Raw genomic sequence first — 23839 nt, 5'->3', positions numbered from 1 at the left:
ATCTTATACTATATATGAGAAACATTGTTTGGAAAGTAGGGATTTTTATAGTGAATTCAGTTAAAAATAGTATTTCTTATGGCAACCTTACTGAGGCTGTGCCAACATGTTAGGAGGCAACTGAAAAAAGGATTTGTAAACTTCATAAATGTTGTAATGTATAGCTTGCCAATATATTAATTACTGTTTGAGTAAAAGGTGTTTGTGTTCCATATATACACACCCACCTAATGCCATTTTATGTAGTCACAATGGTGCAAATAGGTTGATGAACTATAATTTTGAGATTCAAAAGCATATGAAGAGAATATGATTTTTGTGACTATTACAGATTTTCTATTTCTGCCATTATTAATTCTTTGTTTTGGCTCAACTACCCAAATATGTTAGAAAACTACAGGTTTTAGTAATTCTTAGTTATATTTTTATAGGTATTTTTATTTATATTTCATTTTTTAAGTTTAAGAATAAAGAGAACCTTAGACAAATCTTCATAATTTAACAATTATCTTTAAATATTGATATTTAAATATATCTTGGACCCAGCTACGTGGCTCAGTTGGTTGGACAGAGAAATTACTTTGATTTTATAAACGAAGTAAAACATTAATACTTGTTTAGTTTTTCTTTTTCTTTTAACTTTTTATATCGCCACGTTTATCTAAATCCATAGTAACTTTAAATAACAAAAATCTTTTCAAACCTTGAAGACTTACTAAGTGAAATAAGCCAGTCACAAGAGGGCAAATATTATACAATTTCACTTATATGAGATACCCAGGGTAGTCACATTCATAGAGACAGAAAAGTGGTGTGGTGCTTGCCAGAGGCTGGAGGAAGGGGAAAATGCAAAATAGAAAAAAAATCTTGTTAGCTATTCAATGAGATATACAGTGACATTTCAATATTAGCTCAGGAGTATTATGTATTTTCTGCCTTCATTCTAAATGAAAAATAAATTAAAGAATGCATGTAAAACATTGAGCACAGAACTGGTAGACAATTATTTTCTCAGTGAATGTTATATTTTATTATTACGGCAGTAAATGTTTCAGAAGGTCAAACGAGCGATGTGAAATAATGAATCTTTTAAATAGGTTCATGAGTATATTTATAACAGAATCAAATTATAATTTAAAATATTTTCCAACATTCTTTATTAAGAAACTCTATTGTTCTAGGAGGAATTGTTGATAAGGATCTTCGTCACTACCTCAACTTACGATTTCAGAAGGGTTCTGTGGACCACGAACTTCAGCAAATCATTCGTGACAACCTCTACCTCCGCACGGTGCCATGTGAGTATAACGGGCAATATTATTTTCTGTGCTAACAGATAAATGTTCAGCAACATGTCCATTGTTTCAAAGAAAAGTTAAATCATACACATTTTTATGATGGGTGTTTGGAACAGAAAACTGATTGAGATGTGTAAGCTGTGAATGCAAAAGCTTAGAACTGCAGCTGTGTGGCTGCTGATGAAGTTGTAACCAGAAGAAACTTCTGACTTTGAAGCTATAAAACCTAACTGACTTCTCCAGTTAGTACTGAGAAGCACAAATTCTAGTCCAGGATGTTGATGATTCAGAATGAATCGTGATTGGGGTAGAACTTCACACCAGGAAGCAGAAGAATGCAAATTGAATTTATTAGCTGAAATAGCTATTTTGTGAATAGAATCTACACAGTAACTCCCAACCTCATCTCTGGTTTGCAGCAGGGGAGTCTCACAATTGAAAAGGAAATTATACGTTGGAAAGTGAAGCTGAATAACTTGTAATTCTTAGAAAGTGATGATGCTCATTGTCGAATACAATTTTCTTATATGAAACATATAGAAATCTACAAACCATCCTTGATTATAAACAGGTGCTACTTTAAAAGAGAAATTGGTAAAATGATAAAATCCACAAGTCAACTTTTTAGTACCTGTTTCAGCTCATTTGATAATGTTTTATAACTTTGTGACAATTCAAGGATTTTTCAAGGCAGATCCTAGATCTTACATAGATATCAAAATCTTATTTCCTCAACGTAGAGTCCATGACCTCCAGAGACTTTGCAGTAGTTCCAGAAACTCTGATCTGTGGGTGTTATGTGTATTCCTTTTGTTTTATTTCTGCTTTAAACTTTAATCAACTCAAAGCTATGGGCTCTGAAAAGTTGATATTTAAAAAATAAAAACTTGACTAAGATAAATAAAACAAAAAAGCAATATGTATATATACATACATATACACATATATTTATTTGTTTATTCTGGGATAGAACTGCCCGACTATGTAAAATGTATAGATCATGAATAATTATACTGAAATGCTGATAACAGAGAGGTGAAATGAATAATTTAGCACCCAACCCTTTTTACCTGCACACATCTTAGGAAGATGGACTCTTGCCATTGTTAGCACTGACTGTTCATTAAAACAGATATACTAGAGGACCACTATCAAATATTCCTAAATGAGAATGCGTGCTGATTGACATTTTGTCAGTCCAAATGCTGCCTCTGTCACTGTGTGTTAATTAAGTGCATAGGCTTTTCGACGCTTGCTTTAAAACTAGAAGTTGAGAAAAGTGCATTCTTAAATTTGTAAGTTTGACATTAGAGTGATGGGCAGAGGAAGATGGATTAAAGTAAGTGACTGTATGGTTTATAAGGTAACGGGTGGACTCATTTTCAAAGCTGTGATGTTGTCAGTGCAGCCATGTGAATTTATCTTTTGTGACATGAAAGAAAGGAGATATGAAATACCAAATAAAGAATCCAGGCACTTTATTATGTTTAAAAGCTGAGGGAAATAGATAAGAGACTGACATTCGGGAATACTTGTAGTCCTTGCTAAGGTGTTGACATAAATAGGTCTTAATTAAATATGAAGATAATAAAAGTAAATTTTGCATTAATTAACTTCTTAAATAAGTCATCTCTTTTTAGGCTACCAAAGAAATACTATGAAGGAGAAATAAATATAAGAATAAAATAACTAGGTTTATATGCGTAAATATAGAGTTGTGTGATGTGATTTCAGTACAAGGTCATAAATTCAATTACAAATCCGTGAATACCTCCTAGAAAGGAGATGATTAGAAACTCAATGTATCTAAATATTAGACTCATTCATTTGTTTTTTAATTTGTAGCCACCACTCCTAATAGACAATTCCAATAACACTATTCACTAACAATGCTCTTAACTTGGCATAATAGTAAATAACACATCTAAGTTAGAGATGATTCTGATATATATTCTCCATAATCACTTTTATACTGATGAATTGGACTAGAAAATCCACTGTCTTTATTCAGTATATCTTTTAATGAAATGTTCAGATACTTCCAGAGACTGTGCAACAAATATGGGTCAGTAGTGTATAAAATTCTGCCATTATTTAGAAACTTAAATGTGTATTCAACATATTTATTGGCCTTGGGTATGTTGTGACATTTCTTACATATTCTCTTTTGTCAAAAAAGTCTCATTGGTTTCCATGTACCCAGCACCATAAAAGGACAATGTTACAGCAGAGCATGTCATTGTTCTTATACAGATATAAGGTAATATGTATACCTCTGTTTAATCTATTAATGGCACCAGGAATAAATCCTGGCTAACTCAATGGAAACAAAACTGTAGTCAACTTTAACTATGTGAGGGTAATTTAATTTTTTAAAAGGAAGTTCTAACTGAGTAATTCTGTTCACAACCACCACCAGCTACAACTAGGAATAAAGGAGCAAAATCTTAGGGCTCAATTTCCTTGGTCTCTAGTGAGTAAGAAAGTGTTCTGGGATGAGGACTCCAGAGACCTTCCCCTCACATACAATGCATACACTCAACTCAATCTACTTGTGGACCAGTTGGCTTCTCTATCCCCTTCTGAAGGAAATCTAGGCCTGGATGCTGGCTGATATCTGATCTAAACACAAGAAGAAGGTGGGCAGTCTCGGTTTCTACTGGGCCTTTAGGCTGATATCTGATCTAAACACAAGAAGAAGGTGGGCAGTCTAGGTTTCTACTGGGCCTTTACTATAGATAATACAAAATCCCATTCATCTGTTCCTTGCCTATAAACAAGGGTTGACTGCCTTTAGCCATTTTATTTGCTTCCCTAGCACAAATTCTTCAAAATTATTTTTTAAATCTATGTCTCTAGGCACAGAGGCAGGACTTGGTCACAGAAATAGGATTGTTGGGCATATAGTGAACATGAATACACACAAACACATGCACACCCATGCACACACATAGAAACTCTCATGATATCAGTTCGTCATTCTTTCAAATGGAATCCTGGATAAAAGATCCTTAGGAACTGAGTCTTTGAATTTTTATATTTTTTTGTAAAAGTTTTGCCAGTTGCATGATTTATATTCATTCAAGACCTAAATTTTCACATAAACATGTACCTTTTAGTTGCTAACTGTATAATTTATAGGGGTATAAAAGGTCTTAAGATGATCCTGGTGTTCTAAAGTGAAAGTCAGTTTTTTTAAGTAATACTGTCAGTTTATCTTTTTACTATTAGATTTTATTCTATATAGAATTTTTATGTAGTGGAACTTTAGGGAAAACAAGTAAATAATGATGAGAAAAAAACTATTGTAATGGAATAGTTACAATATGATAAAGACTGGAATATGATAAAAACTAACCAGGAAAAATATATAGGGATAAAAGACTCAAAAAAAATTAGAATATCCATCAAATGGGATTTCAATTACCTTGAAAGTGCACAAAAAACAATTTCAGAAGCATGCAGTTAACAAGATCTATTTAGATTTTACATGGGATTGTTTTATCATAACATGTGAGATGCACAAAGTCGAGGCAGCATGTGTGTGTTGTCCTTTGTGTAATAGAAATTCAAAAGTATATGAGGGAAATCAGTGGAATTAATACAGAAGACTATTGTGTTAATTTTCAAATGAATAAGAATAAAATGGACTTTATTATGGTTTTAATATTTTACTGAACATAATGATTGTATATAGTTAACTCAAGTCTAATCAACAGGAATTAAATTGAATATTGTTCTTAAATGTAAGAAAAAATAATCACTTCCATTTATTTATGAAGTTTTGGTTCTTTCTATTCTTAATATTTATCTGAGATACAAATTAATTTTTGAGTGTGTATATATATATATATATATATATATATATATATATATATATATTTTAGATATATTTTTTCATTATACCAGATAACAGGGGAAGGACTTAATGACCAGTTTTTAAAATTTCAAACTGAAATGGAAAGTAGTTAAAATTAAACTTCTTGTGGGAGACTGTTTGCATGGCATCCATTTTGTTATAATCTACTCTGCCATCTCCTGCCCCAAGGCAGGATACCTCTGTATACAATGTTTCTGCATTCCTTTAAGTAACCATTTACTCGGCCAGTTATGCTGTTTATCTTTTGTTCCACCTGTGATATTTACATGATATTTACTTGAAATTGCTTTGGGTGGTTACCACAAACTTATCGCTTGGCAACAAATGTTCTTCTTTTTCTGCTTCTTGCCCTATATATACTGTGGATCTCCCCAGAATAAAGGAGACTTGATCAGAGCCCTGTCTTGTCTCCATTTCTCGTGTCTCTTGTCCCTCCTCATCCTCACTCCCCCTCTAGAGTCCTCGTTGCTCAACCTGCGGGACGGGTCACTTCTCTTCCAAGCCCATACTTTGTCATTTGATTAGATGGTTTTATTGGGAACTGTTTTAAATGTATTTGAAAACAAAAGACATATAAGTGTATACCAAGTAAAAGACAAAAATAAATAACATTAAAGGCCTAAAACTAAAGTGTGAATAAAATGACAAACATAGATTTAAAATATGAAAGAAATTATTTTCATGCAAGAACCAATTGAGATGTAACTCACAATGATGTTCCTACATATTTAATAACTTTAAGTTAGTACAACTCTGCTGTGTTAAAAAGAAGCATTCTCAAGAATGAAATTTTAAGCTGTCTAATATATTTAAAATTTTTTTGTTATGCTAAATTATTTTTCATGGAGAAGCAAATAGAAACAGGAGAGTTATAGGAACTGTTTCTTCTTAAGATGAGCAGTTACAAACACACCAAAAGGTACAGCCATGCAAGGAGTCAACATGCTTTACACTTAATTATATACTCCCAAATCAAACTATGGTCAGAGAGGGACTATCGGAGAGAACCTGGTGACCACATATCTGTTAAAAAGTATTAAATTAAAATTAAGGTAGACCTTTCTAGTACACTGCATGAGGAAAAATAATTTTAATTTTTAAGCAGAAAATCAGTCAATTTAATCTTTATAAAAATATTAATATTAAATGAGGTAATATGTTTTTGTGGCCATGAATGAATCTTTCCAATTAATTACTCATAATTTTTATCACAGGTGTACATTTCTAAGCATGTGGTAAGTAGGGAGAGTGAGATCAACCTGTAGATTATACTACCAAAAAGTTATCTTTCTTCAGTGAATGAAATTTTCTGAATTGAAGGTGACTAAGAACATGATTCAATACTCAGAATATGTTTAAGAAGTATAGGTCTATGTGCAGGGATGGTAGACATACAGCCATAGGACTAGATCTAGCAAATCCAAATGAATTTTAAACCAACATATTACAACTGTATCTTGACATCTGTGTTAACATGATCTTCTTGCTTTGCTTCAAATAAGAATAATCAATTTATAAGCTCTTTTTTGAATGTGATTTTAGACTGTTAATCATAGTTTTCATAATTATTTCAGAAACAAGTTGACATATTTCTGTTCTTTGAAAATGAATTTGATTTATTTTTAAGTAATTTCTTATTTTTTATTTTTATTTATTTTTTTACACAATAAGTATATTTTATTTTATTTTTTAAATTAATTTATTTTTTGTTACAGATGTTTCTCCTTTTCCTCCCACTGATTCCCCCATTTCCCTCCCTCCCCACCCTGTCCCCAGCTTTGTTGTCCATGTCCATTGTTCATGCATACATGCATATAAGTTCTGTGCTTTATCTCTCCCCCACCACACCCTCTTCAGGGGATTGTCAGTCTGTACCCCACTTCCACATCTCTGGGACTACCCCATAACTCAGACTGTTATGTTCATTATATTCCACAAATAAGTGAGATCATATGATACTAGTCTTTCTCTGTTTGGCTTGTTTCACTTAGGATAATACTTTTCAGGTCCCTCCATGTTGTCTCAAAGGATAAGAGATCTTTCTTTCTTACAGCTGCATAGTATTACATTGTGTATATGTATCACAGCTTTTTTATCCATTCATCTACTGATGGACATTTGGGCTGTTTCCAGATCTTAGCTATTGTAAACAGTGCTGCTATGAACATGGGGGTACATATATTCTTTCTGATTGGTGGTTCAGTCTTCGTAGAATATATTCCTAGAAGTAGGATCACTGGTTCAAAAGAAGTTCAATTTTTAATTATTTGAGGTAACACCATATTGCTTTCCATAGTGGTTGCACCAATCTGCATTCCCACCAGCAGTGTACTGGAGTCCCCGTTTCTCCACACCCTCGCCAACACTTGTTGTTTGAGGATTTGTTGATGGCGGCCATTCTGACAGATGTGAGGTGATACCTCATTGTTGTTTTAATTTGCATCTCTCTGATGATTAGTGATGTTGAGCTTTTCTTCATATGTCTCTTAGCCATTTGTATGTCCTGTTTGGAGAAGTGTCTATTTAGTTCCTTTGCCCATTTTTTAATTGGGTTCTTTGTCTTCCTTTTGTTGAGTAGTGTGAGCACTCTCTCTCTCTCTCTCTCTATATATATATATTGGAAATTAACCCCTTATCTGATGTGTCATTGGCAGTTTTGCTCTCCCATACAGTCGGTCGCCTTTCCATTTTGATGATTGTGTCTTTTGCTGTGCAGAAGCTTTTGAGTTTGATGTAGTCCCATGTGTTCATTTTCTCCTTTGTTTCTGATGCCTTAAGGGATGTATCAGTGAAAATTCTGCTGCGTATGAGGTCTGAAATTTTGTTGCGTACAGTTTCTTCTAGGATTTTTATGGATTCATGAGTCACATTTAAGTTTTTTATCCATTTTGAGTTTATTCTTGTGTATGGTGTGAGTTGATGGTCTAGTTTCATTGTTTTGCATGTAGCTGTCCAATTTTCTCAGCACCATTTATTAAAGAGGCTGTCTTTACTCCACTGTATGCTCTTACCCCCATTGTCAAATATTAATTGATCATATTGCCTTGGGTCCACTTCTGGGTTCTCTATTCTGTTCCATTGGTCTATATGCCTGTCCTTGTGCCAGTACCAGGCTGTTTTGATGAGAGTGGCTTTGTAGTACAACCTGAAATCTGGTAATGTGATCCCTCTTTGTTCTTCTTTTTCAAGATTTATGTGGCTATTCGAGGTCTTTTTTGGTTCCATATGATCTTTTGAAGTATTTGTTGTAATTCTGTGAAGTATGCCGTTGGTATTTTGATGAGGATTGCATTGAATCTATAGATTGCTTTGGGTAGTATGGACATTTTAATGATGTTAATTCTTCCAATCCATGAACAAGGTATGTGCTTCCACTATTTTATATCTTCCTCTATTTCTTTTTTCAATGACCTGTAGTTTTCTGCGAATAGGTCCTTTATTTATTTGGTTAAGTTTATTCCTAGGTATCTTAATTTTTTTGCTGTGAGTGTAATTGGGATTTATTTTTTAGTTTCTCTTTCTGTGAGTTCATCATTGGTGTATAAGAATGTCATCGATTTCTTGATATTAATTTTGTATCCTGCTACTTTGCCAAATTCATTTATTAAGTCTAGTAAATTTTTGATGGAGTCTTTGGCGTTTTCTATGTATAGTATCATGTCATCTGCGAATAATAACAGTTTCATTTTCTCTTTTCCAATTTGGATCCCTTTTATTTTTTCTTCCTGACTGATTGCTGTGGCTAAGACTTCCAGTACTATATTAAGTAAGAGTGGCGAAAGTGGGCATCCTTGTGTTGTTCTTGTTCTTAAAAAAAATGCTTTTAGTTTTTGCCCATTGAGTATGATGTGGGATGTAGGTTTTTCATATATGGCCTTTATTATGTCGAGATATGAACCCTGTATTCCCAGATTGCTGAGTGTTTTTATCAGAAATGTGTGCTGGATTATGTGGAATGCTTTTTCAGCATCTATTGATATGATCATATGATTTTTATCATTCATTTTGTTTATGTGGTGTATCATATTTATTGATTTGCAAATATTGTACAGCCTTGCATCCCTGGGTTGAATCCTACTGGTATTGGTGAGTAATTTTTTTGATGTATTGCTGGCTTCGATTTGCTAGTTAGTGATTTGTTCAGGATTTTGTCATCTATGTTCATCAGGGATACTTGTCTGTAGTTTTCTATCTTTGTAGTGTCTTTTTCTGGTTTTGGAATTAGAATTATTCTGGCCTCATAAAAAGTTTGGAAGTCTTCCTTCTTCTTGAATTTTTGAAATAGATTGAGGAGAATGGGTATTAGTACTTTGAATGTTCAGTAAAATTCCCTGATGAAGCCGTCCCGGCGTCGGCTTTTGTTTGCTGGGAGAGTCTTGATTACATCTTCAATTTCTTTTATTGTTATTGTTTTTTCAAGTTTTCTATATCTTCCTGGTCCTGTTTTGGGATACTCTGTGTTTCTAGAAATTTGTCCATTTTGCTTAGATTGTCAAATTTGTTGCCGTATAATTATTTATATTTGTTAATAATCCTTTGTATTTCTGTGGTGTCAGTTATTATTTCTCCTCTTTCATTTCTGATTTTGTGTACCTGGGTTCTCTCACTATGTTTCTTCTTGAGTCTAGCTAAGGGTCCATCAATCTTGTTTATTTTTTTCAAAGAACCAGCTCTTTGTTTCATTGATCCTTTGAATTGTCTTTTTGGTCTCCATGTCATTTATTTCTGCTCTGATCTTTACTATTTCCTTCCTTCTACGTGCTCTGGGGTTTTCTTTTTTGTTTGCTTTCTAGTTCTGTAAGTTGTGAGGTTAGATAGTCTTATTAGAAATTTGTCTTGCTTCTTGAGGTAGGCCTGTTGTGCTATGAACTTCCCTTTCAGAACTACTGTCACTGCATCCCATAGAGTTTGTGTCGTTGTGTGTTCATTTTATTGCTTTCCAGGAAGTTTTTAATTTCTTCCCTGATCACCATGGTAACCCATTCATTGTTCAATAACATGCTATTTAGCCTCCATGTTTTCAAATGTCTTTGCATGTTCTTGTTGCAATTGATTTCTAGTTTCATGCCATTGTGACCTGAGAAGATGCTTGATATGATTTCAATCTTCTTGAACTTGTAGAGAGTTAGTTTGTGCCCTAACATGTGGTCTATCTTTGAGAATGTCCCATGTGCACTTGAGAAGAATGTGAATTATGTGGTTTTGGGGTGTAATTCTTTGTAGATATCTATGAAATCCACTTGATTTAGCACTTCATTTAGAGTCTGTGTTTTCTTGTTAATTTTTTGTCTAGAAGATCTATCCAGTGATGTCAGCGGGGTGTTGAAGTCCCCTGCTTTGATTGTATTGCTGTTGATTTTTCTTTTGAAGTCCTCCAAAAGATTTTTAATATATGTTGGTGCTCCTGTATTGGGTGCATATATGTTTATGAAGGTTATATCTTCCTGTTGGATAGATCCTTTCAATATTATGTAGTGACCTTTTTTGTCTCTAGTTATGACCTTCATTTTGAAATCTACTTCATCGGATATGAGTATTGCTACCCCAGCTTTTTTTTTTTTTTTTTGCTTTCTGTTTGCTTGAAAGATTTTTTTCCATCCCTTCACTTTCAACCTAAGTGAGTCTTCTGTTGTGAGGTGGTCTCACATATATGAGTCACACTTTCTTATCCAATCAGCTATTCTGTGTCTTTATCAAAGCATTCAATCCATTCACATTAAGGTGATTATTGATATGTACTTATTTATTGCCATTTTTGTTTAGTGTGGTTCTATTTTTCTTTCCATTTCTTCTACTACTTACATCAGTCCTTTTAGCATATCCTGCAATCCTGGTTTGGTGTTAATACATTCCCTTAGCTTTTTTTTTTTTTTTTTTTTTGTCTGGGAAGCTCTTTATTTGACCTTCTCATTTGAATGATAGCCTTGCTGGACAGAGTAGTCTTGGATTCAGATCCTTGTTTTTCATGACCTTGATTACTTCATGCCACTCCCTTCTGGCCTGTAGTGTTTTCTGTTGAGAAGTCAGCTGAGAGCATTATGGGGTTTCCTCTGTAGGTCACCTGTTGTTTATCTCTTGCTGCCTTTAGGATTCCCTCTTTGTCTTTAATTTTTGGCATTTTAATTATTATGTGTCTTGGTGTGGGTCTGTTTGGGTTTTTCTTACTTGCAGCTCTCTGTGCTTCTTGAACTTGAATGCCTTCTTCCTTCACCAAGTTAGGAAATTTTTCTGTCACTATTTCTTCAAATATATTCTTTAACCCTTGCCCATTTTATTCCTCTTAGGGGCTCCTATGATGTAAATGTTATTACGTTTCCAGTTGTCCCACAGTTCTCTTAAGCTGTCTTCCTGTTTTTTAATTGTCTTTTTTCCTTTTGGTTTTCTGATTGGTTGATTTTTTTTCTACCCTGTCTTCTAATTCACTGATGTGGTCCTCAGCTTCTTTCTTCTGCTCTGCTTGTTAGTCCTTCCAATGTGTTCTTAATTTCTGCTATGTCATTCTTCATTTCTACTTGGTTGGTTTTCAATTTTTTTTATATCTTTACTCATGGTGCTGATGTCCTTACTCATGCTATTGAGCTTCCTCAAGATCATAGCTCTGAACTTTACCTCTGATAATTTTCTTAGCTGCATTTCATTGATCTCATCTTCAATAGAGTTCTCTTGTTCTTTCATTTGAGATCTGTTTCTTTGTTTCACCATTTTGGCTATCTCAGTGGGTTTTGGAGCCGGCCAAATTTTCCCTGTGGGTGTTAGTGTTCTGCTGTTTGTGGATCCCTCTACTGGGTTTGGATGAGCCTCGGTGGGCCCACATTAAACACCACTGTCAAGTCTTATTTCCTGGGTAGATTTGCAAGCCCAGGAAAGGTTCAGGTATCCTTTATTTTTTTCCTGGTGACTAGTAGTCTCAGTTACTCAGTGCCTTTGAATGTAGCCCTGGTGTTCTGCATAAGAGGATTTCCAGAGGGTGGGATAGATGCTGTTTGTTAATAAGCCTCAATTTACATTTCTTTGCCTCACCTGGGAAAGGCTGAATCTCCAAGGGGTGGGGGCTGCTGCTTTTCCCCAGAGTTCTGGGAAGGAGCACACTGGCCATCATCTTTTGTGGCTGCAACTCAGCAAAAACTTTGAGTGCCCTCCAAATCCCAGGTATCCCCACAGAGTTCCAACCCAGTCTGCCTTTCCTCTGCTTAGCCCCCAGGTGAGTGGCTGTGGCTATTTTAGTGCCCTGTCCTGGCTCTCTGCACTGTGGATCGGCCTTGGTCCTTATTCTCCAAGGGCGCTGCCCACAGCTAAGAGTGCTGCTGTCCCTGGGCTCCCAGACCACCACCCTCTTGTGCCTTCGCAGATCCCACCAGTATCCCTGGTTATATGGTCCTGCCCTGCTGCTTTACTATTGCTTTTTTCTGAGGATTCGTCTTTATTTTAGTTGTAATTCCCATTTTGTCCTGGGAGATCATCTGTGTAGCTTCTATTTACTCCACCTCCATTTTCACATCCTCTATGCATATCTTGTGTGCAGCTGGGTTGCACAGGCCTTTCTGGTGGCCCCGCACCCTGCAGGTCCTGCGGGTAGTTGAATCACACAGTCTCTTTGGGGACGCAGCTCTATGCCTATGTTATCAGCTGCTGGGTCGCACAGTCCTCTCTGGGGCTTAAGCACCCTGAAGGTCCCATGGGTACCTGGATATCACAGTCCCTGCTGGGTTGCACAGGCCTCTCTGTTGCCCCTGCACCCTGCAGTTCCCATGGTTGGGCAGCAGGATTGCACTATTCTCTCTCAGGGTCTGGATTCCTACTGCACTTGTAAGCTGCTGGACCGCACAGGCCTCTGTGGAGTCTCAGGTCCCACCGATGGCAACTGGGTAGTGCTGCTGCCCATGGGGCTCAACTCCTGCTCAGCTTTTGCTGTAGTTTTTGGGGATGGGTCTCAGCTGCTAGTCTCTGTTTCTGTTGCCTGGGATGGAAGTCTGCTCCCCAGGGTGTATATCTCCACTCTGATCACACTGCTACTATGGGGGATGGTGCTGGGTTCCGGGCTGTCTGGGGCTTCTGCTACCAGCACCTTGGGAGCTCCACTACTGTGCACTGGTCTGTGTTGACACAGAGTGTCCACTGGTATGATGGTGCCAAGTGCACTGGTGGGCTCGGGTTGCTGGGCCCTAGCCACTTCCACTGCCTCTTCCCAGGGAAGACCCGGGATCTTCCAAAATGGTGAGACCTCCCCTTGGGGCAAGGAGAAGTGTCCTCAAGGGCAGCTTTCCACGGTAGTCTGGCTGATCCTGTCCACAGCGTAGGAACTTTCTGCTCCACAGCTCTGCACTGCTCCGGTTTGGTCATTCACTTTCATGTCCACTCACACTCTCTCACACACTCACTCACTCTCTCACAAACTCATCCCCCCTCTGGTCCTGCCCACCACCATCTTTGTTATCTGATTTATTTTTTAAAATAGCCTGATTATATGTGATGCTAAGTGTTAACAATATGAAGTATTAGAAAATAATTTGTTATTAATATTGTGGGCCAAACAAGAAAGAAATCTATAAACATGTGAAATTAAATTTCTTCAAAGATTTATAAACTCCTCTGGAAAGCTGGACCAAAAGAAAATTTTTCAGAAGCTTCTGAGCAGTAGCTAATACTTTCAAGGACTCTACTCATTCACTCATTCATATGCCTGCTTGGTGTATTTATTAAAATTGTGTTATTACTTTATAGAAAGCTGTATTACATTTACCCTCCCCCTCTTATCAATGAGAATAGTAAAATCTATTTTCATGTCGTATATGTGAAAGTACAATACATTTTTTTTTCTTTTTTTGTTGAACAAAATGAATGCATCTTTCTTGGTCAGTAACATTTATTGGTTTGGTTGACAGAGTACTCTACCGAAGAAAAATGGCTTCAAAATGTTGCTTAAAATGGAAAGGCAGGGTACATTAGAAGTTATTGTATTGATTTAACCATTTGACACCAGAGGGCACTGGTATTAGAATAAAGGAACATATCTGGCACAAAAGAAAAGCAATAAACACCCATAGTGAACAACCTTGCTGATCTCTCAAACAATATAAAGTTCCCTTTGCCCTGAGTTGATCAGTTTATTTGTGACTGTGACCCAATATTTTCTTTTGGTTTTTCTCTTTGAGTTTTTTTTTCTCTCTTTCCTCTTCATATAAAAAGGCTTTCCATAAGAAAACTGGGTCTGTGGCCCACAGATGGAGTAGGCAGATGGGATGTATACTCTTGGGCTTCAATGGTTCTAGTAGCTTTCCCAGGAAAGAATTAGAGATAAGTGCCTGAAGCCATTTTTTTCCATTTCCGGAAAAGCCAATCATCACTTTCGATGGAAAATAGTTCACCTTCCATGGGTTCCACAATCTGCTCCCTGCAGACGTCAAAATTGTAGTCCAGGGGGACATGAGGTCAACATATCTCATTGTACATCACTGCACTTTTTATATAGAAAGAATTAGGATTCTGACCCAGCTGGTGTGGCTCACTGTTTGAGTATCAACCCATGCACCAAAAGGTCACCAGTTTGATTTCTGGTCAGGACACATGCTCAGGTTGTAGGCCTGATCCCCAGTAGTGGGGGGCATGCAAAAATCAGTCAATCAATGTTCTCTCTCATTGATGTTTCTGTCTCTCCCTCTCCCTTCCTCTCTCTCTGAAATCAATAAAGAAGAAGAAGAAAAAAAGAATTAGGGTTCTGTAGAGTTCGGACCTACTCAAGTTTCCAAACTCATTTGACTAGTACATAGGCTGTTGGATTATTATGTAGTTGAAGGAAACTTGTAGGCAGACAGCAATGGGTACTTTAAGAAAATTTAGGGCTTCAGATTTGTAGTAGAGCACTCAATTTTTGATTCAAATATACCTGGTCAAAAGAACAATAAAAGAGGAATACTAATTGTGGTTACTGACATTCTATTGTTTAGTGCACTAGTCAGAGTTATTTACACATTGCAATTTAGCATTGCTAGAGCATAATGAGTAGCAATAACCCTTGGGCATACCAATTTGACAACATAGTGATATGGAAAGAGCACTCATCAAAGAACTGAGAGCCATTGTCTTTGGACTAGGTTCTGCCACTAACCAACTATAGGACCTTGGCAAAGGCCTTGCCTTTGGGATTAAGGGGAGGGAGGGAGAAGAGTGAAATGAACTCTCAGTTTTCTTCGCTTCTAAAGAGATGTAGGTTTCTGATTCTGCTGGCTTGTTTTCTTTATTTTATTGTTATTCAAATCAGTTCATCACAACTGGCTTAAATTATTCTAAGTAAGGAATGTCCTTGATATTGAGCAGGTGTAAACAGCTGTGGAAACTGAAGATACATCAAATACAGCAGACACTTCAGGGAAAAATAAGGAGCTGGGTTTAAATTAAGTGCAGTTCTGGGTATAACCAGCCAAGCATGTACTTTCATATATTTTTATGAATGTCAAGTTAAGGATGCCATCATAACTCTGATGTTCCTTGAAATCTGCCTTCACTATTCATGAAATTCTGAAATATGGTCCAGTCTTAGTAAGTGGATGAGAAAATAAACATAATGAGAAGTACAAAGCGTTTAAAATTGTTTTCCTCCTTTGGAATGTGTAATGAGTTGGGATGTGGCATAAAGACTTCTGAAGCATGAGGTGTATTGTTATGAAAATGTGATTGTAATCTTTGTGATAAGTTGTTTAACATCAAATATTGTAACTTCTAATGTTGAACTTTAATAAATATCATTTATGCAGGTGAATGGCCCTGGGTGAATGCCCCAATAGATCTAGCTAACAGGAGGTTAAATCAGTGCTCAGTCAGGATAGTCAGGAAGCAGTTTAGGAGAGTCACTAGGGTTTCTCATGCAGGATGATTAAAAGTTCAGACTAATGTAATATTGACAGTCAATTCAATGAAAAAATACACATAGATCCTGCTTTCTTAGGCAAGTCAGAAATTTAGAATTGGATCAATTCCCATTTAGTTTCCCAGTTTCTATTTCAAGATCTGTTACCTTTCCTATTTACAGGCTAGCTTGCAGAAATTTTACTTTTTATGAACACGAAATCAGTAAATATCTGCACAAGCTCTTTTGGAGTAGAACTGAGAACTCAACTGAGAAGTCTACTCCAGCCAGATGCTCAACACAACCCCTCTTGTGTGTGTAAATGATAATTCCTTAACTTGTCCTCCAAAGAAACGACTGAATTGTGGAGCTAATGCCACGCTTTGTATATTTGTCCTAATTCTTTTTCTCCTTTTCTAAATTGTGTGACACTGATTAAATCTGTGAAGATCAGTAATGGATGTGAATATTTGTAGGGAATTTGAGACTTCATGTGCTGAATTCAATCATGTGCTGAATCCAGTTCATCTTAGCATTGCCAGTGGGAGAAGAGTTGTGAGTCCCCAGCCAAGGCCATCAACCAGAACAATTCTTTTTTATTTTAATGAATTTATTTATTTTTGTTACAGATATTTCTCCTTTTCCCCCCACTGATTCCCCCCTCTTCCTCCCTCCTCACCCTCTACCCAGCTTTGTTGTCCATGTTCATTGTTCATGAATATATGCATATAAGTTCTATGGTTTATCTCTCCCCCAACACCCCCTCTTCTGGGGATTGTCAGTCTGTACCACACTTCCACATCTCTGAGACTACCCCATTCCTCAGACTGTTATGTTTATTATATTCCACAAATAAGTGAAATCATATGATACTTGTCTTTCTCTGTTTCACATGTTTTGCTTAGGATAATACTTTCCAGGTCCCTCCATGTTGTCTCAAAGGATAACAGATCTTTCTTTCTTACAGCTGCATAGTACTCCATTGTATATATGTACCACAGCTTTTTTATCCATTCATCTACTAATGGACATTTGGGCTGTTTCCAGATCTTAGCTATTGTAAACAGTGCTGCTACGAACATGGGGGTACAAATATTCTTTCTGTTTGGTGTTTCAGCATCGTAGGATATATTCCTAGAAGTGCGATCACTGGGTCAAATGGCAGTTCAATTAATATTTGACAAAGGTGTCAAGAGCATACAGTGGAGTAAGGACAGCCTCTTTAATAAATGGTGTTGGGAAAATGGGACAGCTACATGCAAAAAAATGAAACTAGACCATCAACTTACACCATACACAAGAATAAACTCAAAATGGATAAAAGACTTAAAAGTGACTCATGAATCCATAAAAATCCTAGAGGAAAATGTAGGCAACAAAATTTCAGACATCATATGCAGCAGAATTTTCACTGATACATCACCTAAGGCAACAGAAACGAAGGAGAAAATGAACACATGGGACTACAACAAACTAAAAAGCTTCTGCACAGCAAAAGATACAGTCATCAAAATGGAAATGCAACCGACTGTGTGGGAGAGCAAAATTGCCAATGATACATCAGATAAGGGGTTAATTTCCAATATATATAGAGTGCTCATACCACTCCACAAAAGAAGACAAAGAACCCAGTTAAAAAATGAGCAGAGGAACTAAATAGTCGCCTCTCAAACAGGACATACAAATGGCTAAGAGACATATGAAGAAATACTCAACATCACTAATCATAAGAGAGATGCTAATTAAAACAACAATGAGGTATCACCTCACAACTGTCAGAATGGCCTCCATCAACAAATCATCAGACAACAAGTGTTGGTGAGGGTGTGGAGAAAAGGGGACTCTAGTACACTGCTGGTGGTAATGCAGATTGGTGCAGCCACTATGGAAAACAATATGGTGTTACCTCATAAACTTAAAAATTGAACTTCCATTTGCCCCAGTGATCCCACTTCTAGGAATATACAACCAGAACAATTCTTTAAATTTCAGCAAATACCATTTACTAAATACTTCCTATGTGCAAGAAATGCTTTCCAAACATTATCTCATTGAATCTTCATAGCATCCCTATAAGGTAAGTTTCATTCCTATCTTTGAAGACATATGGAATTATTGAGGTTCTGAGGTTAAATAGTGAACTGGACATCATGCAGTAAGTCAGCAGAGTAACAGAGATTCTATCCCAGTCTTCCAGTGTACACTTTACATGAAAGGAACTCTCAAGTGGAAGTTTTGGGGAGGCAAAAACACCATAAAGGTGCTTCCAAAGATGCTCAGAGATGTTCCTAGGGTAGAAAAAGAGGGAAAGCAAAAAATTCTGCAGGCTGACAAGCTGACAAGTTGACAGGCTAACAGGCTGACAGACTACCTTGTGACCATGAATGTGTTCTACAGGCTGAGGGGCTCTCTGATGAGCATGAATGGAGTTCCATGAATAGAAAATACTTTTTTTTTCTTTTAACCAAGCTGATATGGACAGTACTGCCCACAATTTTTAGAAAATGTATGGATAATTATCAGTAAAGTTTTCAAGGGAAGGCTTAATGATAGGCTAGCTTCAAGTCAATTATTTTCTTTTTGACATTATCTTCTTGATTGGTCATTAATCAATCAAGTGACAAATTGTCTTTGCTTTAGCACATCTTTGTCAGGGACATTGGAATACAAAATGTACAAGGGGGAAAACATTTAATTGATAAATATATTATTTTCAATAATTAAAACTATTATCTTTTTATAGGAAGAGAAATATGCAAGCAGCTTATCTAAAAATCTTTTTTTCTTTCATTTCCAAACTTTGCTTATAAAAGCTTATTTAATCTCAGCTCTAGTAGATGTTCTACTTTCATTTCATACTCTGAATTCTAATCTAAATCTAAAATTCTAAAACTACAAAGCTCTGTAAACAGATATGTATAGTAGTTCTCAGTTCCTCACTTTGGTATTTTATTAAAACATTTCTGTTGCAAATAAATGTGAGAGTGATAGGGATAAAGTTAGGGAAAGGGAATGAATTTACATTTGTCAAACAGCTACATGCAAGGACTATAATTATGTGATTGCATTTTGCAATTATCTAAAAAATGTGTCATGGTTCCTAATATTCAGCCTAGGACGTTTAAGCTGAGAGAGTTTAAGAATCCTCCCCAGACCACAGTTATTAAATGGATGATGAGGAATTCAAGTGTCTAGGCCTGTCTGATGCTAAGACCCATTTTTTAGATATATTATATTGTCTCCTTAGTTACTATAGCTCTGATGTCCCAATATTTCTGAACAGTTTTTGGGAGACCCCAGAACGCTGAAGTCTGCTTGGATATATATGTACATTTTTAATTTAATATTTCCATAAAGGCAGAGAAGTCATGGAAATGGGTAGTGAATTATATAAGATCACTAATACACTTAATCCCACAGCAGCTGTGCAGGAGTCCCACTGCTATCATTCTTCCAAGGGCTCCAAAAAAGACCAAGGTCAACAGGTGATTGATATTATGTAACAGTACATGCCCTCCCCCTGTTCTTATCTGAAAGTAACCAGGACTGTTCACTTCAGAATAACATTTTAGTGGGGAAAATGGCCCTTCTCCTGCTGAAGAGAAGAACCACTTTTCCATCTCAGTATTACTGGTGCTCTACTACCTCAGCTGTTACTTGTGGTCCAGTACAGTGACAGCTCCTCAGATCCCAAATCCTACAACTGGCTCTCTGAGCGTAGTTCTGTGGTGACACACTTGGCAAACGTGTTTGATCCCTTCCCCAGGAACAGATGGAACTGAGATGTCCATATGTGCCCTCCTGGCTGACATATCCTCCCTCGATTCTGGATAAATACTCCAATTCTAGCTCAAGGGATTTAGGTTATTGTATACTTTTGATATCAGGTGTCCACCTAAGCCATTAAGGAACCAATGAGTAGGCAGTCAAGCTTCCTTCTCTTTTTATTGCTTTCAGTGTCAAATAATTATTTGATTGATTTTCTATTCCACAAAGCAAAACAGGAGGTAATGTGTCATTCAGGGTTCAGCCTAGAGAATAAAACCATGTAAAGAATTTTGGGCATTGGTTGTTTAGAAAACTGCTGGGAAATTTTAGAGAAGAAGGTTTCAGAATAGGTCCTCAGGAATAATATTCAAATGACACAGAACTGCCCCGCCAGGGTAACTGCTACCTTTGCAGTCCTCGACTATGATTCACAGAGCCAGAACTGAGAGATGTAGACTTCGCAGAGCCGGAATTGAGAAATTGCCACTCTGGCTACAATGATCACAATCGCCTTTTGACACTTAAGAATCTGGAGAATGGACGCTAGAAATGACCTGCAGAAACCATCACATCTCTGGGAAAGAAAATATCACCTTTAAGCATCTTTCATTTTTATAATACACCAACAAGCATAAAGTATCCGTGTTCAAAAATTATTACTGTTTAAACACTGTTCTAAGTTTTATGGGTTTTTTGATGAAATCAATTTATACTCAAATATTAACAATATAAATAATTTTTATCAGATATTAGTGAAAAGATTTACAGTGCATCTTTTAAGTAAAGATTTTACTTTTCTAGTTATACTCAAGCTACTAATTCATTTATAGTATAGCACCTGGTTATTTAAAAACTACCAGGGAAATGTATTTGTTCTTTAGAAAATCAGGACATTTATACATTATCAGTGTATTCTGGACTTGTTCTACTTTACTTATAGAATGGGACATTTTAAATGAGTGTAAAAGTCTTTGTTCAATTTTTTAAGGACAACTTTATTATTAAATGTATGACTGTAACACTAACAAAATTTTGTTCATGATTATATTTCTCACATGAAAAAGCTATTGACAAAAATTGTTTTCAGAACATAATTTGAACTTGGAGCAAGAAAAGGAATCATAATTAAAAGTGATGAGTTGAATATATTATTTGAAGCACTACAGAAAATCAATTTCAGTTTGAAGGAAGTGAAATACTTTCAGCACCAAGTGGCACAACATCCGTGATCAGAGGTCAGCAATGGCAGCTTTCTGTAGGTCCGAACAGCATTTCTTTACCTCAGGGTTTATTAACGGGTCATGCCATGGAGCCTTTTGGTGGGATGAAATATATATAAAATGCACAAACAAGGAAAGCATAGCTAATGCAATTTGGAAACCTTGTATTCAAGCCAGTATGTTGCCCTAACAACGATTTTGGAAAAGAGACATCTGGTTCCTGATACAAATATAAAAATTTAATTTCTGTTATCCTGTAGGTTGGGTGTTACTTTCCTACTGATGGCGGGTGTGTTTATAAAAAAGTCATCTTAAAAATTAATTGGTTGTGGAGCTAGTGACATCAGAGAAATGGAAGCATGAGAGATCCCCTTGGTTTCTCCCCATGAAATTTCAACAATTTGAACAACTATAACTCAACAAAAGATTCCCTGCTTAAGATACAGGCATGCCTGAGAGATCTATGCACTGAGTCACCTAAAGGTGGGAAAGCGAGAACAAACAGGGGATGCAAGACATGAGGAGGGCTCAGACCCCGTGGACTTGTCAATGCAGCTGGAGCTCACTGCCGGGCTCAGCCCAGAGAGGGGAGGAAGCCAGTTGTGGCTGTGCTTCCTTTAGCTGGGAGGAGCAGAGAGACTTAGTGGGCACTCCTGCAGTAGTGAGCAGTGTGAGCGTCAGCTGAGCCGAGAGCCCTGGGCCAGGACACAACGTGGGAGTCTGCATGGCTGTTGAGCGGCTTGCATTCCAGACGAAGGAAGAAAGCCACGGAGCCCTGCCTCCCCAAAAGATACACAAAACTTGCTTCCTGTCACCTTTGGTGTCAGGTTGTGGAACATGTTATCTGCAAATATGAGAACTGTTACAACAAAATTACTATTTTGCCTGAGCAAAAGGTGCAAGGAGGAGGGAGGCCTGAGGTTGCCATTACTGAGAGGAAAAAACAAAGAAGGCAGCAGAGGTCCCCGAAACAATCCCAGCCCCAAGCATCACAGTTGCACTGACAGCTGTCACTGGGGTCAGCTTTGGGATTTCACAGAGCTAGAAAATTTGTGATTCGGTGCCACCTACTGGAAAGCCATAGAAATACCTCTTCATAATAATAATTTACTAGAGAAATGACACTAATACATAGATGCCTAGACAAAGAAGGAATCCATCAAATACCATGAATAACCAAGGTAGTGAGGCAGCGCAGAAAGAAAATAAAATATTTTCTAAAAGCAAATCTGAATGCATAGAAGTGTGAGATAAATGACAGAGAATTTAAGATTGTGGTTCTGAAAATACTCAATGAGGGGCAAGAAATACAAACAGGCGATTTTGCAAGCTCAGAAGACCAATGCATGACCAAAACATGTACTTTACCAAAGAGATTTAAACTTTTAAAAAGAAACAAATGGAAATTCTGGAGATGAATAATTCAATAAAAGAGATCAAGAATGAACTAGCAAGCATAGATAATAAATCCTACCAGAGGGAGGGAAGAATCCGTGATACTGGAGATAGAAATCTAGAAACAATGGAGAGGGAGAAAGAGAGAGACTTGAGCAAAAAAAGAAAGAAAGAACCCTACAGGAGCTATCTGACTCCATCAGAAAAAGCAATATACCAGAAGAAGAAAAGAGGGAGAAAAGAAATGGAAAGACTATTCAAACAAATAGATAATACTAACTCCCAAATCTATGGAAAGAACTAGATCCTCTAATCCAAGAAGCAAACAAAACACCTAGTTACCTCAATCCAAAGAGGCCTTCTCCAACATACATTTTATTAAAAATGTCAAAATTAATGACTTACATAGAATTCTCAAGACAACCAGGGAAAAGAAGGAAGTGACCTATAAAGAAAGCCCAACAGGGTATCATCAGAATCCTCAGCGGAAACTCTACAAACCAGAAAAGAGTGGAACCAAATATTCAAACTACTGAGAGAAATTAACAGCCAAGAATAGTGTGTCCAGCAAAATTATTCTTTAACTATGAAGGAGAAATAAAAACTTTCCAGACAGAAACTGAGGGAATTAGTCAGCAGACTGCCATTGCAGGAAATAGTCATGGGGGTTATTCAATCTGAAACAAAGAACAGAGGGTCACAACAGTCTGAGCAAAATCACCAACAGACTTACAGCTTAAAAAGGGATAATTTGGCCGTGGCCGGTTTGGCTCAGCGGTTAGAGCATCGACCTGCGGTCCTGAGAGACCCGGGTTCGGTTCCCGCTAAGTACACGTACCTCGGTTGCAGTCTGTCCCCAGCCCTGGTTGGGTCGTGTGGGTGGCAACCACTCGATGTGTCCCTTTCACGTCGATGTTTCTCTCTCTCTCTCTCTCTCCCTCTATCTGAACAAAAATATCGAAAAATGTCCTCGGGTGAGGATAAAACAAACAATCAAACAAACATAAAAGGGGAGGAGATAATGGTCTGAATTAGCAAAAGAGGATGGAGATTAGATGTATTTAAAAGAAAAAATACCTATATATATATATGAAACATTCTTTTATGTAAACCTAAGTATAACCACACACAAAAACCCCAAACAAAAGATACATGACTCCATCAGAAAAAGCAATATATGAAAATATAGGCATATCAGAAGAAGAAAAGAGGGAGAAAAGAAATGGAAAGATGAACAAGGAAACAGGAAAGATGTATGAAATACCACCAATCAAAAACAACAGACAGAAATACATAGGAAAAGAATCAATGGATACACAGCTACCAGAAAACAAAAGATAAGCTATAGGAAACCTTCATACATCAATAATTACCCTAAATATAAATGGACTGAATTCACCAATAACTAGACAGAGAGCAGCAGACTGGATTAAAA

The 23839-nt window shown here is 36.7% G+C and overlaps 1 protein-coding gene across 3 annotated transcripts in view; it reads left to right on the top strand.

Annotated features, from left to right (window-relative positions):
* The window catches only part of MAGI2 (membrane associated guanylate kinase, WW and PDZ domain containing 2), a 1542253-nt gene that overhangs the window by 471757 nt on the left and 1046657 nt on the right, over nt 1-23839 (top strand). For all 3 annotated transcript variants that reach the window (XM_036247106.1, XM_036247104.1, XM_036247105.1), the window contains exon 2: nt 1182-1298. In XM_036247106.1, the coding sequence (XP_036102999.1) occupies nt 1182-1298 (117 nt within the window). The remainder of the gene's footprint in view (nt 1-1181; nt 1299-23839) is intronic.

This window comes from Molossus molossus, unplaced genomic scaffold (genome assembly GCF_014108415.1).
Source record: "Molossus molossus isolate mMolMol1 unplaced genomic scaffold, mMolMol1.p scaffold_m16_p_7, whole genome shotgun sequence".
NCBI classification, from domain to species: Eukaryota; Metazoa; Chordata; class Mammalia; order Chiroptera; family Molossidae; genus Molossus; species Molossus molossus.
The sequence above is the reverse complement of the archived record's forward strand: the minus strand, read 5'-3'. Positions and strand labels throughout refer to the sequence as shown.